This window comes from Sphaeroforma arctica, assembly GCF_001186125.1.
Source record: "Sphaeroforma arctica JP610 unplaced genomic scaffold supercont1.885, whole genome shotgun sequence".
Lineage (NCBI taxonomy): Eukaryota > Ichthyosporea > Ichthyophonida > Sphaeroforma > Sphaeroforma arctica.
This window is the reverse complement of record NW_014039673.1, coordinates 684-17,422: the sequence shown is the minus strand read 5'-3', so window position 1 is coordinate 17,422 and position 16,739 is coordinate 684. Positions and strand designations below refer to the sequence as shown.

At 42.6% G+C, this 16,739-nt stretch overlaps 3 protein-coding genes across 4 annotated transcripts; 1 reads left to right on the top strand and 2 right to left on the bottom strand.

The window, feature by feature from the left end:
* Positions 1 to 1,635: 1,635 nt before the first annotated feature.
* On the bottom strand, positions 1,636 to 9,037 carry SARC_09087 (hypothetical protein). Its single transcript, XM_014296911.1, has 8 exons — positions 8,590 to 9,037; positions 7,336 to 7,499; positions 5,924 to 6,055; positions 4,647 to 4,793; positions 3,949 to 4,032; positions 3,372 to 3,461; positions 3,061 to 3,160; positions 1,636 to 2,917 (listed from the first exon to the last, which is right to left on the bottom strand). Exons 1-8 carry the CDS (start codon positions 8,768 to 8,770, stop codon positions 2,853 to 2,855), a joined length of 963 nt encoding a protein of 320 aa, XP_014152386.1. The 5' UTR covers positions 8,771 to 9,037; the 3' UTR covers positions 1,636 to 2,852.
* SARC_09088 (hypothetical protein) lies at positions 1,674 to 2,727 on the top strand (the record flags this gene model as incomplete). The annotated part of the gene is made up of 1 exon (XM_014296912.1): positions 1,674 to 2,727. The coding sequence occupies one exon, from the start codon at positions 1,674 to 1,676 to the stop codon at positions 2,622 to 2,624; it is 951 nt and encodes a 316-aa protein (XP_014152387.1). The 3' UTR covers positions 2,625 to 2,727.
* Positions 9,038 to 9,399: 362 nt separating the features above from the next.
* On the bottom strand, positions 9,400 to 16,502 carry SARC_09086 (the record flags this gene model as incomplete). Of its 2 annotated transcripts, XM_014296909.1 has the most annotated exons (11): positions 9,400 to 11,140; positions 11,647 to 11,769; positions 12,453 to 12,583; positions 13,127 to 13,197; positions 13,809 to 13,875; positions 14,230 to 14,323; positions 14,849 to 14,898; positions 15,076 to 15,147; positions 15,359 to 15,409; positions 15,721 to 15,890; positions 16,443 to 16,502. In XM_014296909.1, coding segments are annotated over 11 exons (1,073 nt in total), but the record flags the coding sequence as incomplete, so codon positions are not given. The 2 variants fall into 2 exon arrangements, with proteins under 2 accessions (XP_014152384.1, XP_014152385.1); XM_014296910.1 differs by lacking the exon at positions 16,443 to 16,502 and having other exon boundaries at positions 15,721 to 15,956.
* Positions 16,503 to 16,739: the final 237 nt, after the last annotated feature.

Sequence of the window (16,739 nt, the reverse complement as noted above, 5' to 3'; positions counted from 1 at the left end):
AGTAGAGTACATATGTGAATACTATGTTCTCTTGTGCGTGTTGTATTTATGTGTCAGATATCTGATAAAAATATATAAATAAAACCATCTCCAATATGTATGTATAAATTCTTTGAATATATAAATTGAAGAATGGTATATATGAAAGTAAATTATTTACACATACGGTCAGTTTGACAGTCGGTCACAGACTCACAGACCACAGTCAGTCAGTCACAAATCACAACTGACACAGTCACACACGCACAAGAAGCGAGAGAAGGAACGTTACATTGGCACGAGCCTGTGATGTGAATTTGTGACTCAAATAAATACATGTATTTTGCGCATACTCCATTCGGCTGTGTTCGATTTTCGGTGATTGTTTTGGTAGATGACAATAATAAAAATAAAAAGGGTAAATGTTTTAGATATATAGAATTAAATAAGAGGAGCTACAAATGGTTAAAAAATTGTTTGTTGGCATGACAACCTTGTAAAAACTATAGCTGCCGATCGACATCTAAATATTTTGCTCTCGCCTCTCAATTGAGTCAATTATCGATGGGTTACCGTTAAACGTGCTACGGTTTTATACGTTATAGAGGTCTGGTTAATGGAATACACTTGTGGCATAACCTGCGAACTATATTTTGCCAAAAGACGGGCTTTTAAAAATGTCAATATTTACATAACAGCTATTAATTAGACCATATAGTTCGGCTCACTAAAACTCAGGGGCTCTGTCTTTTCAAAACAAAAATAGAGAGAGAGCAAAAATAGTGATCGCTTTAAAAAAATCTATGCTCTATAAAAAAGACTATAAATGTAAAAATATAAAGATAAATAAATAAATAGCTGTCAAGACTCAAGACTCAACGTTGTTGTCTCTAACTCTCTATGTATTGATCGTGAATTCGTGATTCGTGAATTTGTGATGTCTGCGATAGCCGATAATGCGATTGATGATGGTAAAGCTATCTTTTAAAATAGTGCCTGCCAGTCTGCCATTGCCCTGGCGAACTGCAGAACTGGTGACGGGCTAATTTATAAAAAAATGTCTGATGAGTGATGGACTGGTGATGCAACCGTCCAAGCCGCGAGGCGCGAGTTCACGACCCACGGGCCAAGGACCCACGGTCACGAGGCCACGATTTCTCATACTCTGTGACACTGTGTCACAATTCACAAATACAATGTTAGAGTGATTCACAAATCAATACAACCCACCAGTGAACCCACAACAAGTCTGAAGTGAGAAGTCTCATCCAAAATAAGTAAAAAAGCACAAACCAAAAAACGAATGAGCTGAGAGCATTTATTGTGAGTAAGAGTCGGAACTCTGCCAAATTGATTGTATTCAAATAGCATAGCCTTCTAAATTGTTTGCATTTAGCATAGCCTTCCATCCATAACAACAACAATTGTTTCACAAAACCATAATTACGAAATAAATAATACAAACTCGGTCGTTCTTCACACAGGAATGTCTATCAAGTATCATATCCATCTCATTCCCAATTTGATATTTGCCCATGGGCGGCCCTGAGGCCCAGGACTCCCAGGAACCCATGACTGAAGAATTTTTACTTACGTTTACTATTTAAAGATTCCCGCTGAATTGTGTTTGTTTACATTTCTTACAAAGGTCTTGTAGTTGCATACACTCAACGCAAAAACATACAACGCTAGTAATGCAGATTAGCACGTTTGCACTGCTACTGGCAGGAGCAGTTACAGCCAAGTCCACAGAAAACGCTCCACGAACTTTGAATAGGTCGTCGCGGTCACTGAACGAAAGATCTACTTTATGTAATCTTGCGTGGTCCAATTCTGGTCATCAAGGAGAGACTGATTGTTCGGGAGCCGACGTTGTGTTCTCGTCGGTATCTGGTCGTTATGATTCGAAGGTGCAGGATGCTATAGCTGATGATTCAGTGGAAGTGATGTGCTATATCAGTGTTGGCACCGTAAATCCGTCGAATCCTATACTGGACTTCGATGAACTCTTAAACTATAAATGGGTGCAAAACGAGGATGATAATGGAAATGGTGGGTATTGGGGTGACTACTGGTACAATCCTGATGATCTCCCAGCAGTGCTCGAAATAATGAAAAAGGTACTGGACAAGGTTAAGGGATTTGGTTTCACTATGGTAAGTACTGACAACGCAAAGCCCAGCGATGTCGTCGCCGAGAACGACAGTATTGCGGCACGAGCACGACAAAATCAAGAGATCGACGATCGATATATAGATTACATGGAGGGATTAGTTGAGTATGCGCATTCCATTGGCCTCAAGATAGTTCTGAAAAATCCATCTTATTACAACAATCACGATACAGCCGGTCTTTTCGATGGCTACATCGTGGAAAGCTTGTTTAACTGGTATCCTTATGACATAAACCTGTACACCACTGGTACGTATGGAAACTTGTTCGAGCAAGGCAAACCTGTGTGGATCTTCCAGTACAGTGGGACCAACGGTGTGGATGACGAAACCCTACAAAAACGTATGCGATGTGAACAAGTACCAACAGTTTACTTGGACACTAGCGATGGATGGGAAGCACTTAGCCAATGGAGCAAAACAATGACCAATGACGAATGTAGGGATGAAGGCATGGATCGGTCCCTATATTAGCGCACTTTGTGCGCAAATTAGTAAGTTGTAGCAACAATTCTATTTCATACGTACGCGTAATCCTAAGGGATATACATAAATAAACACGCATCACTCTCCACAGTGCATGACATTGTACATTGCTCAGTTCGCGCACGTTCAGACAAGTTTTAATGTGTACACGGCCACATCTATGCGCGCACGACAGTCCAAACTGATTCCTCACGCTTATTGGTGGCGAGTATATACTCAGAATTCTGCCTCAAGAGCTTCTAGAACTTTATTCGACACCGCAATATCCATAAGCCCGAAACCTGAGGCAAGGGAGAAAAGCATGTTATAGAACTGTCGTTAGCTTTCAATCGCGAACGTCCACTACGAGAAGAAAGTGGCATGAAATCGAATACGACATCTATGATGTGTCCGATGGGATTGTGCCAATTTCACAATAGCTCACCGACTGATTTGTATATCGTTCTTCTCCCTTTCGTAGGCTGTGTTCCGTGTCGAATCCAGTTACCAATAGTTGGCAAAACCGCAGCATCCAGAGTTCCCATCTAAGCCAAAAATAATAGTTGCGAATCGATACTTATTATATGGCGAGAATTTGTGTATGTATCATATCCAAAAAATATCGTGGTGATAGATCAAACGCGTTCTGTAAGCTAAACAAGCATATACAATAACATGGTCACAGTACTGGAGAGTTGACATTGTATTGTCAGCGTTTAAAACACATTGCGAGCGAAGTAGCTTGTGAATTCAAACCTCGAAGGCGTCTAGCAACTCGCCGGCTTCTTCGCTGGCTAATCCGCAATCCACTACTACATCTGCGTCTCGGAATATCTCCACAGGTAGCTGTAGTGACGTAGGCAGCCCGTAGTCTGAGAGGTTCGTTTTCATATATAAACGTTACAGTAGTGACGCATAGTATTGGCACACATATCCTATTATTCAAGAAGTATGGGAGGAGAATGCCACTAGACTCCTTTAAACTCATGCTGCATTCAGTTCTGCGTCAATAAACTTATACAAAACCCTCTGAAAAGAATACTTTGAATTCAATGATCCTTCATATTGCATATGCATGCTGCTCTAAAAATGTAGTTTGATGATATTCGCTTATTTGAACAAAATTTCACATACCTCGTCGGCATATAAAATCTGCCCGTCTTAATCTTGAACTCGCTAACGAACAAATCCGTCACAGATCACACAGACAGCCGCATACAAACACATACTCATACCGTAGCTAAGGCAATTTAACATTGAGAAATCAATATATATTTGCGATCTGAGGACAACTCGCTAATACAAATTTGTTTTTGTAGTGTACTGCACACACCTCGCGCATATCATGTGTGAAGGAGCCAACTGCTGCGATGTGGCAAGTTGGCTTGACCCAGTTTGCCTCGAACAGAGCCGCTCGCTAAAGGAAAATGATATACTGATTAGAAGCGGGCTTCTGCAATTTCGTTGATGGACATACCATTGTAGTGTTTTGGAGAATCTATTGGCAGACTCTTCAATCATGGTTAGCACAAACTACTACGGGTTGCGTAGCACGTGACATCCAGACTTGCTGTTGTCCATATCAAAGACCAGCCTATCACATCTAAGTTCGCGGATGAATTGATTTTGTCACCACCCGACAGATTCCCATGAATCCGCTAAATGCACAGTGAGTTCGCAAGGAAAGTCATATACTGGTGAAGTGCGGTCAAGTGTGTACGTATTACGCATGCAAATCTGTATTCACAGCGACCACAGAGCATGTGCATCCTTTTTTGTCCTTCAATAGACAATGGTCAGAATAGTTTGCGATAGTGGAAGTGGTTGGACTTCATTCAGAAGAGGAACTAGCATGTCACGCGTGAATAAGAACATATACAAGGTTGATATCTTGAAATACGTAGCAGATACTACAAGGCACGTCATGTGTACAAGTATCTGTTGCAGAACACTATCCCTGTCATGCAGATTCAAAATCGAGATTATGTGCATGATGCGTGATCGAATTTGTGAATTCATACAGACACATACAGCTGCAGTGCACGTAGCGATAATGTCGGCCTGCCTCACGGCAAATTCTGAATCGGCTGTCGCCTTGATATCTACACCGTCCCAAACACTCGACATTCGCTGTGCTAAAAGCTCGGCAGTGCTGAACGTGCGGTTTACAACATACACCTGTGTGTTTGTTTGAGATGTCAAATGAGATACAGCAGTAGGCGTAGCAATCTTCAGTATAAATTGCATATAATAAGCATGAATAACATATGGCTGGGACGGATAGAGGATGGGTGCTGGGTAGGCATACGATGAATCACGAATTTATAAGATTTACCTAATCTATTGAATTTGTAACAAAAAGTAGCGAACTAACTGTTGCCGCTATACATCCATCAGGGTATGCGATATAATTGTAACAGATGTTGAATACGGATGAGTATGAAGCCGGTAGCAAACAAGATGTGCTGCATGAAACAGTATGCGCAATCTACATCCACAAAAAAATGATCTCGTAATTATTGGTCACATATTGACACCGTAAATATTTGCCTTGTATTTATGTCGTAAATCGTACATGTTGATTTCGTAATGATGTCGTGTTTATAATTCACGTTCTGATATCCTAACTTAACGATGCGTCACATGCATGTACAATGTGCTGCTTAGTCCACTCCATGGCGAAGGTATGTGTGCAGGTACAAACAGATAAAAATGGATTCGGCTCAAATATATCGTCATAGCGCAATCACACGATGTAGGTATCGACAGATATTGTTCGCCAACTAAGCCAATGGTTTGCCTAGGATAGCTGAAACACCGTGTAAACAAACTTTCGAGTAACACCCTCATGGCTAAATTAATGCGAGTGTTGATTACCCACGTACACGTGTGTCATTCTACCGGATTTATCGAACGTCTATAACAGCATTGCAACAGAAACGGGCCGATTGCACAATAGTAATAAATGGGGCCAATAGCCTTTATAATTTGATGAGCTTTTTTTTTAAACGTAGCATCGATTTCTTTACACGCGTACGGCTGACAAATTTACAGTAAAAACGATTGCAATGTCAATGACGAGACGCAAATTGAAATGAATCTTGCTAGCACACGCCACATTGTTAATTGCACTTGTGCTCTGACTACTTCCTAAGTCATTCAATCTAGAAAATGACGCACAGTCGTTGTGAAATGAAAATGGATCAATCCGTAGCTACGGTCCCAAATGGACAAATCTTGCCTGATGATAAACATAAGTTTGTCCCTTTGAGAGCGTATTTTATATTTAAATGAGTGTAGATACGTACCTGCTTGATGGAAGGTCGGACGTGCACCATCATTCGAATGTGCCACTCGGCTTGTGGTCCGGCACCGAACACTGTGAGTACCTGACAGTTTTCCGGTGCCATAACTTGAACGGAAACGGCAGATCCACCGGCCTGATGCACGGGTACGTGAAGGGAAGATATGTAAATATGGGATGATGAAAAATCGAAGATAATATATGTAAATGTGAGATGATAAACCGAATATTCCATGCAATTTACCCTTGTATCATTTAAACCTAAATAAATTTATGGGGGTCGAATCTTCGAAAAGTCCGAGCTGGGAAGAGAGTGTGGCCACCACGCAGGTATGGGCCAATATACATATTTGAGTCTTTGATGAAAATCCGTGTACAACCCTCATCGCAATTTGCAAAAAATGATCCACAATAGAACACAACGCGAGTGCGCGTAGAGAATCATCGAGTAATGAGATGCACCACATTTCCTCGCGCACGTCGAAGCTAAGTTTTAATCATCAAGTTCCAAAATCGAATTAACATACCAGAATTATCAATTTTGACTTGGTTTGATTATGTGCAAGAAAGCCGAAGCGTGTAAGGGATGAAAAAAATAGGGTCTGGTCTAGCAAGCACACTAACCGCAGACGGTAGCAACGCGCATTGAATATATGTTGACGACGAATTGAAATAAGTCAATTAAGTATTGCACATCTAGAGTCGTGCAGGGCAAGGTTTGCCATGCTCGTGATAGATAGCACAGATTCACATGCCCAGTATCCGTAACTGTTCAGCAGCGAGTGTGTGCAGCACTATCCTCATTGCTTGAAACAACAAGGCTCCTTATCACAGTTTTCCACAAGATAAAGATGACACTGCAGGCTCGGAAAATGACAGGCCTTCACAAACATAGGGGTATATATATATTTACACACATGCCATGTTCCAAAATACACGCGAGCACTCTTCTTTTCTTGAAGCGTAACAGTAAATCTACACAAAGTTAGCTGTGATTTTCATATCTGATAGTTTCTGATGATGAATCTTATGACATCCATGCACAAATACGTATTATATTCACACATACAGGAACATATATAAATCCATAGCCAACTCCATAAATGGCTCAGAATATACAAACTTCAAGAGTGTTTTTATCGGCGATCTATTGGGATCAGTGTCACATTCTTGAGTTTAAGCGCCAGTGTGTATATCCAGCATGACAAAATACAACCTCATAGAAAATGAAGCACAAACTTCGTTGATTAACACTGCAAAATGCGTCTACAATGTTGCGTATCTCAGTTGTTGAGCAACTAGTTCAGCACAATAGGATCGAATACACAGCAATTCAACACAACACAGGTATTGAGAGACACTGCCGACACAAAAAAAACAGCACGTGAAGATTCTAGGAAAAGGACCTATACACACCGTTCGCATGGTTGTGATTAAGTCTGCCTCCAAGACCGCCTTGAGTTTGCCAGTGTCTTCATCCATCATGACAATCAATCCGTTCAAATTAGGCAGGGGTGGCGTTTTGGAACTGTTACCGGGGAATACGCTCATGATCTTCGCTCCGAGGCCGGCTCCGTGCACTGCAGGTAGATTCAGGTCAGAATTGATATGAATATGAGTCACAATCGCTGGTGGATTCCTCCACCGTTGTGTGGACGGTTTATTTGAATGATACGTACTACTGTAAAGTAAATTGTCGGTATAGACGCCTTGCTATAGGCAAGTCATAACTGGTCAGCCAGACTGGGATAGAAAAAATGACACGAATTAATGCGATCTCTTGTGCGAGTAGATATTAACGGCACCATTGTACACTCGCAAACTGAAATTTTGGCTTGATAAAATATGGAAAGGCGCTGGTCAATGATTCTGCAAATCATATCTAGACAAACGTTGCAAAGGACAGGGAGCAATTAAGCATTTCGAAAGTACAGTATTGAAGTTGCAACCTCTCGGCTGCGTCGTTAGTGTACTTAAATTGATTTTATAATCCAATTGATTCGAAATATGTTCAATCATTCAACTGCGTGTGTAGTATAATCCACATGTACGCATCCGTCAAAACTACTAATTCCGATGGCGTAGATTACAACACAGTGTTAGCAACATATTTTTGTACAATTCAGTTATCAGTGTGGGGTCGGCCCGTAGATGCATACGCAACTATTTACGCAAGTGAAGCTGAGGATTTCCATATGCTCTTAAGTAACTAGTAGCCAGCGCATTACATCAATAGGAAGTCGGTATACAATATCAACAGGAGGCCACAACACACTAGCAATGTCCAACAAACTTAAATGTGTGCTCATTAGAGCATATTCCAGCAGGCTTGACCCAGCTTATGGTATATATTCGATATATTGGAAACCAACACTATCACCAGCACTGTAGTCACAGATATACGAATCAACATTCAGCAAACTATGAACGTTTAAACGGAGCCAAAAGTACCAAGATGTGCGTACATGAGCGTGTAAATAGAGAAGTGACGCGTAAATCTATAAAACATATGATTCACGTACGCCCAACAAAAAACATACAACGTAATGAGGGAGCACAGGATATGCATCCGCAGAGCGATACATGCCACATCATGAGTGACTCCTCTGCACTATTCACTATACATACGTACAACTATATTTACTACACTCTTACTAGACATGTGTGTACCTGTTGCTGGTTTGAAGAGTACGCATCCCTTCTCCGAGGGCACGGTAATGTGCTGTGGATTGGCTCCTTTGTCCGTCCCCAGAGCATCGAACGCTTCGTACAGCCCTTGTAAGCAATCGTCGATTGTGAGTGCGCGTGCGATTTCGTCGTTTCCAACTGACCATATACTGAGAGGCGCCATTATTTATGTGACAAATTTAAGTGTATGTCACGCCGCTTTAGATTTATTGAACAGGCCTTCCACTTGGTCAGGGTGCGTCTTGTGGGTATTGGAATCAAATCTTTATGAAACGTGCGGTTAAGATAGTTTGGCGCTATCGAGCAAGTAAGATAAGTAGCGGGTTATGTGTAGATTATGCCAGTAAAAAAGGGATAGGGTCTCTCATAACCTGCTTGTAGGTGCTCTTGTGTGCGCGTATTCTTAGGATCGGGTTATACTTAAAAAATATAGCCTTCTATTTAAGAGCTGTTTAAAGTCAGATACAGGGTTGTTAGGACATATTTAGCATGATGTGTTTTTAAAAAAATACGCATTTAGCAACGTAGTGCAGACTGAACCCGCCAGAAGACACGAATCCCATATTTGGAACTCCTTATCAGATTTATATTCAAGAGCGAGAATATTTAAAATAAAATAAATTAATGTTATAAATATGTAAATATGCATGCACCTTTGTAAATAGAGATCTGACATGTAACTTCTAAATCAATATGAGCCTTTGGTTTCTGGGTGTGTTGGCAAGGCTGGGTGCTATTAGAGAAGCAAACAAAGACTGTCCATGAACCTTAGTTCACACAGTACACGGTGTTTCCAGTTTGTATTTTATTTTATTCTAAGATTTGTGTGTTGTTGTAATAGAGCTCCAGTCAGTCACCCACACGAAAGTTTACTTTAAGATGAATAGCCCAAGTGGCTTTCATTCTGAAGTGCATGTATGTCCGATAACTATGGGGTTTTTCCCTTTACCGATAGTCAGTTATTGACAACACTGATCGGACTTAGATTAACACTGCACAAACACACACAGGCAGCAGCTTTGAACACCGGGTTGCTATAGGCTGGTGCACTCCTATTTTGACATAACTGGGCTGATACCATGTCAGCCTTTTGTCAAGGCAGACACTCTGGTAGGATGCGATTCTGTCCGCCAGGCGGCACTGTCCAAGTTTAATACTTATTTGGGTTTAGTACATTTGCTACCCTTTTTACCTTATCACAGTGGTGCTTTTGCTTATTATCTAATTCTCCACAATTATGACTTTCGTTGTGTGTGCTGACATGGATTGCGTCCACCTGTACGCACCAATGTACAGGGGGATTGTCATGTGCTAGATGACAGACAATCATTCACTGGTGTCATTCAGTCGCTTGGTCGTGCGTACCCAGCATATAGGGTCAGCGGCTGGCATGTGACTTAGACAAAGACCACGCCCTGTCCTTTATCAGTGCTACTCCAAATATGGGGTAGCTGTGAGGTAGGCTACGCTCACGCAATCGAGCACATCCAACCATGGGGTGAATTCGAATACACTATCGCGCTCCTAAATTGGGTGGGCTGCATGAAAGCTCAGATATTTGCCACGCTGACGGGTTGCGATGTGAATACATTGATGTCTCGCTTGTCTCAAATTGCACACCAGGCACTCCTGAACGGTAGCGTCGCACTCTAATTCTGCCAACACAAGAGTGCGATGTGAGCCCCAAAATGAAGGGCTTCAGTACACCATCACAGTGTATGAGGCGAGTATTGAGAAGTCGGGGTCTACAATGCGCCCAAACGCGTGACTTCAGCTGGGCGTCAATACTTAGTGTTGGTGTGGAGACACGTTCTCCAGAACGTCACTGCTCTTCAATTCCAAGGCAAGGCGAGCACGCTTGATACCTCACACCTTGCCACATTGAGTGGACAGGCTCCATCTGAGCTCTGCTAACATACGATCTCGTAGATATCAACCTAGCCAGTTAGCTAGTATAGGGAAGGAAACCAGTTGCAAACTGCACTTCACCTATCGATGCGTACGTACAAGCACCAGGAGAAGCTTTGACCCTTGCCGCGATGCTCAAGTAAACCCGCAGTGGTCGATTGCTATAGGTTCCGTTTCAGAAACTCCTACAAAATCAATCGAGAAATTCCATACCGGCAGTGATCTGTGTGCGTAGACCCGTATTCATTTTGATACAAAGCCTTCAACTCGAAGTAGCTGAAGGGCCGTCATCAGACTACAGCCGGCAATAGACCACTCCCAAATGCAACCACTGACATTTCGGTAAGTGCGATGCACCCACTGGTCGAAGACCCCGCAGTTTGCTGCCCAAGTAGAGATTTATGGACGCATTCGCACCCTTAGTCTATTTATAACGGCACTTTATAACGGCACCTCTGTCATTTCTACGGAGTTGAAGGACCCGTTAGTCGACCCCACCCGTTTGGCACCTAGACTGGGAATATTAGGCGCATAACTACTCCGTGGCAAATCACCATTCTTGTCGTGGTGAAGATCCGTCTTGATACACTCATACTCCACTCTGACTATATTCCACAAAGCTCGCCTGTATACGTTTGTGTGCGCGTATGCATGTGGTTTGGAAATGCGTAAGCGGAAGGCGAGGTCGAGAGTTTCCAGGTATTTAATTACGTGGAGTATTTTGAGAATATAGAATCAATATTACCCCTGTACTCAAGTTCTGTTGGTAGAAATATTTACGGAAGCCTAACAGCCGATGAGGACTTCGCATCATAGACCAACGTGTGTTAGTTTATCGTGTCACAGGTACTTTGGGTTGACATTGCCCTGTTTATCTGATAACACTAGACTTGGCACACAACCGATCTTCCCGTGCCTAACATTAGTCCATACGGAAGGTGAAATATGACCAAGCCTTTATCCCTCTGATCATTCTGAAAGGACAATCGAGCGCAACGCTTGATCATAAACACAGCTTTACTGGTGATACTACTGCACAAAAGTGAGTTCAGACAACACACACATAAGACTCATCAGTATATCGGCCCTCGATTTCGATACATGCTTATAAGGCTCGTTCAAGGCACCTACCTGATGATCTCTAGAAGCTCGAATAGGATGATTTTGTCAGCCGAATTGAGGCGCAGCAAATTGCTGAGCTGCACACTCCAAACACACCGGAGTATTAAGTCGATTAGAATCCACATATAGTACCTGTTGGTACACAAGCGAACGAGAGAATCAGGTTTCAATGACAGCAGACAGTACTGGCTTCTAAGACCATGGACAGACATGACTTCAAAGCATCGCCTAGCGAATCTTCATGTACAAGGACATAAACTGTAGTACTATGGGTTTATCATTTAAGCTGCATCTCAGAAGCATAGACAGTCACGACATCTGATTGGGGTTGAAGTTCGGAATGCAATACATGCTGCTCGCTGCCATATCGCATGTTCTGCACTGACACCACGACAGTCTATAAATGCATGTGGTATACCGACAAACCCCCCACACAGACGAACGTGCGCAATATCTACCACGTAGTGATATCAATACTAACATACATTGTCATGAGAACGCTAGCGACCATTTTGTAACCAAATAACTGCAGACAATAGCTACAGCATGTCTATGCTTGGAACAAACCAGGTCATTAATGGATACATAAATTGCGCCTAGTACTCTGAAGGTAAATCAGTAGTATGGACCTGTCTGTAGCCAAAGTTCTCGCCTTCGTATTTATGCTACCGTGAGTGTGCCACTGAACGGCATGCAAAGAATCGCGATGTACACCCAGCTACCAAGTAACCCCACAGTCACGAAATACAGATGCACATACACACAGTGATCTCCACTCGCACTAGTACAACCCAATTTCAACGCCGCACACTTACAGCGGCCGCGGCAGCATCATCCTGGCACGGAGTGGGTAGTTAGGGGATGTGCGATCAAATAGACCCCAATCCCATACCAGATCCCAGTAGTAGGTATACATAGTATTGACAACACTCGCCAGAATCCACGCCTGTGGAGGGAACGATTTAAGTTGCACGGAAGTATGGGTATGTCAGCAAGTGATAGCGCCGTATAGCCTGGTTGACAAGTCGAGAGGGTTCATGTTCGCCACGAGTCTGTGTCGTGAATTTCGATAGCGCCACGGATAGTTGTCGCTCTGATGTATTTAACTGGATTCGCGGGCAGCACCAGCTTCATTAGACTGCCGCGCTTGGGCGCCTTGTGCTACAGATGTAGTATATGTACACTGCGTAAGCTGTGTGCACAGTCTGTTAGTTGTGGGCACACATTCAACCACACATCCGTCTCATTTATATACTATGCACCCCGTATCCGAACATATGACTCCCGATGTACTTATGTGAAGATACTCACATCTGCATAGTAACATAGGTATACATACGTACAAGTCACATCACGTAGCAAGGGCGCGTATGTACATGCATGAACCACTGTGAGACAAGCTATAACACAAACCTTAGAACAATACACTTGCTCACCAGACACTGACACATGCAAATCTAATGCTATGGTCAGCTGCGAATATACTTACGGAATACAATGTCGGTGACTGACCCGTTGGTGCCATCTTGAGGGCATGGCCCAACCAGATTGGGGGGTAAGCTATATAAAAGAGAGCAGGAAGATGACTGTGTGAATGGAAGCACGGAATGAAGCCAGTATTATAAATAGAGTCCGACCAAAAAATAGTTGCGGCCAGGACAACTTCATTATGAATAGTACACGAATAGTACACGTGAACTAAAATATCAATGATGTCAACCATTGTAGAAGAAAAAGTCTGATTGTGCAAGACGTTTCCAAAGGAGTTCTGTTCAGCTCAGCCACGAGGCTATTGTTCACGAGCCGTCCACATGTTCTGCAAATGAAGATGCTTGAGGTAGAGCTACATGCACACTACTATACATGTTCGTGCTTATTTCGTCGCCAAAATTCCAGTCACTCGATTGGTGTTGTGCTATACCTTAATAGTAGTGAAACAAATGAGCTGATATACACGTTCAATCAAATTAGCCAAGGCATCCCTACCTCATAAAAATATTGCGTCGCAAAATCGTTCGAACGTGATTTTGCAATCGTTAGTTGCTATCGACAGATAGCCAATGCACACTACACATTGTACACGCGAGCCTAATCGTCAGCCCAGATTACATAAACATTGCACTGCAGTACTTGTAACATAAAACTCTCTTCAACTGTTTGAATGCACATACCGCTAGCGTATTTGAAGGCATTGACCAAATCTTTCTGAACGCCAGCCGCTCTGTATTCGATCAAACACTGCAGAAAAAAAAAAAGCACGGACACTGTGAAGACAATATAACATGTGGTTATTCGGACTGGCCTGGAGTGAGAAGCTTCCGGTATTTCAAGTGTGGGAATCTATACGGTGGAGTGAATATAGTACCGTGGAAGTGGTTTCTGAGTTTGAAAGGTCTTTACAAGGTACGCGAAATTGACGGTGCAACCACCCATCGTATACACACGTTTACAATTGTACAAGATACATGCTCTGTGTACCAAGAAGTACTATTCTCGAGCAACAGAGCAGAATAGATTGTATTTCAAGTAGTGGTGCAGAATAAAGAAGTGGGACGTGTATAGCCTGTTTGGCAACGACCAGTGACAGCATACCTGGCGAAGTCTGATTGTGTACGGGATTGATACCACAATGGGGAGAAAAAGCGATGACATGCACCCTGGCGAGGCATCGTAAACATCCCACTGACTGAGGCAGAAGCGAAAACGTTGTAAGGAAAAGTGAATGTGTCAGTCTAAAATGATGTATAGGAAGGCGAGGAAAAAATATACATCCTATCCTGGAGACGCATATTAATAACGGTAAACATCACTGAAGTTTGACTATCCTGCGGGCCACAACTTTGGTTGATAACTATAGAGGGAGAGCGTTCGTGTAATGATAAACATACACACACATATGCGGATATGGGCGTAATATGACAAATATTAAAAAGGCTTTAAGACATGACAAAAAAATACTATCAATGGAAGTATTATGAAATCTCACACTGACATGGTAGTGGAAGTGCGATCTTCAAGAATGAATATACTAAATCGCTTGAAGATCCCGGACACACTCATATGCGAAAGCCAAGACACCAAAAATACACTATGAAGACAAATATACTTTGAATCTTGTATAAGAGAGCCTTTCTATACTCTTTTTAGACTAAGTGTACACTTGTACGAGTGCATACTAGCACACGTGCGCGAGGTATAGTTCACTACTTACTGCACATGATAGCCCACAAAGCAGAAGATCTGTTCAAAGTCCGCAAAGACCTGTATTAGAAGCAGACATTGAGTATGGGTGCAAAGTCCGAGAAAACGCTTCTTTACGTGGACGTGCAAGCAGATGTAGCAGTGAATTAGGGTGTAGGGTGTCAGGGAAGCTTCAGTTTCGAAACTGGGCGAGTGAAAGGACAAAGCGTTCTATGCGATGCGGAATTCAATTCATACCTTAGAGAGTGACGTCAGTCCATCGGCAATAAATACTTCGGCAAAGCTTATTCGTGCACCGGGAAAGATGCACTGCAGTATATATGGTTCGAAGGTTTCAATTATTGCAATCTTGACCCACCCATATATTATGGGTTGCGGCTATTTCAAAGCGGTGTTGATACGTAGAGAAAGTGATGCGTCTTGATTAAAGGCTCCATCGAGAAAGGCATGTTCGCACTTGATCAAAACAATAAAACTCTGTCAGTATTTCCATGGGACATGATAAAAAGTAAGCATTTACCTTATACAAAATTCCATGGATCCATTTCCTGGCATGATGATAGTATACATGCTGTTCATCCGAAAAAGAGACGAAATTATATATCAGTTAACATGGCGCGAACGGAAATCTTCCAATCCAAAATGCACCATGGGTTGTGCATTAGCATATACCTTGTGCATACATGTTATAATTCTTAAAACTTGCACGCTTAGTATATATCACCCAGACAAGTTTTGAAGATTTGCACCGCGATTTGATTTCTAATTGGCTCTGTTGGTTGGTCGATGTTTGGTATGGAATCCGGCTGTGCATGCGGAGTGTATGCTCGTACGCGCTATTGGCCTTTTGAGTGCATGCGCAAATCTGTTGTATCCGCTTACCCGCTTGGTCAGAAACATATACATCAACAAGCCCAGCGTAAATACGGGGATGGTATCTTCCAAAGGTGTACCAGGTTCTACGGCGGTAGAGAACACTCCCAGCGCGACACCCAGAATTATGAGCCCCGTCATGCTGCCGGTAGCTATTTCATCCCACTTCAGCACTTGATCTGTTTGTAGTCGCAATAAGAAAGGAGTGGGCATGTTCATGTCCCCTATCGCGTCCCACAAAGTGGGCATAGTATATATTGTACTGAGGTAAAAGAGAACAAATATTTTAGTTGTGGACTCACTGGTGGTCTGTCAGCCATTCGTTTGGGTGTAGTGACGGTCAGAGAACGGTGCAAGTGATTTTTGTGTCTATTGAAAACCATTTCAGCATCTTCGTACCGTGTTCAAATCTATAAATAGTGCGAGAATTCTAACATCTATTGCCATATTGGTTTAACATTTCACGCCAGCAGAAAAAGCATTCCACTCTCGAGACCAGGTATAGCAAGGTGCTGGGGTTATCTCACAATAGTTGTCCATTCCACCACTATCAGATAGGCTCATAGATGAAGTGTGTGTGAGCACAATACACACAGCGCGGCACAGCAAATATTCCCAAAATGGCACTACATAAACAAACACTCGTAGCTAACTTTAAACTAACAAGGCAAGTACATTTCTGAATCGCAATACAGGATGAACGATTCGTTAAGGACGCGTGGGTGACTTACCGGGACGGATGCCCAGGGCTGTTGCATAGTTGATACCGAAGGTTTCAAACACAAATACATTCACACCCCATAGCGCCAGAAACAACAGTACCACCGCTGGTGCGCGGAAGAAAAGCGGGGCCGCTGCATATGTGCGTTTGTGGAGAGGAGAATTAAAATCGTGCGCAGTGGGAACTAGTGGGTAGTTGAGCAATACAAAATGGTTTACAAGGGTGTTGAACAAATCGGAAACGGTACAAATTTGTGGACCAATTTGCGACTTGAAATGAACATAACATAAGGGCTGACAATGATTCG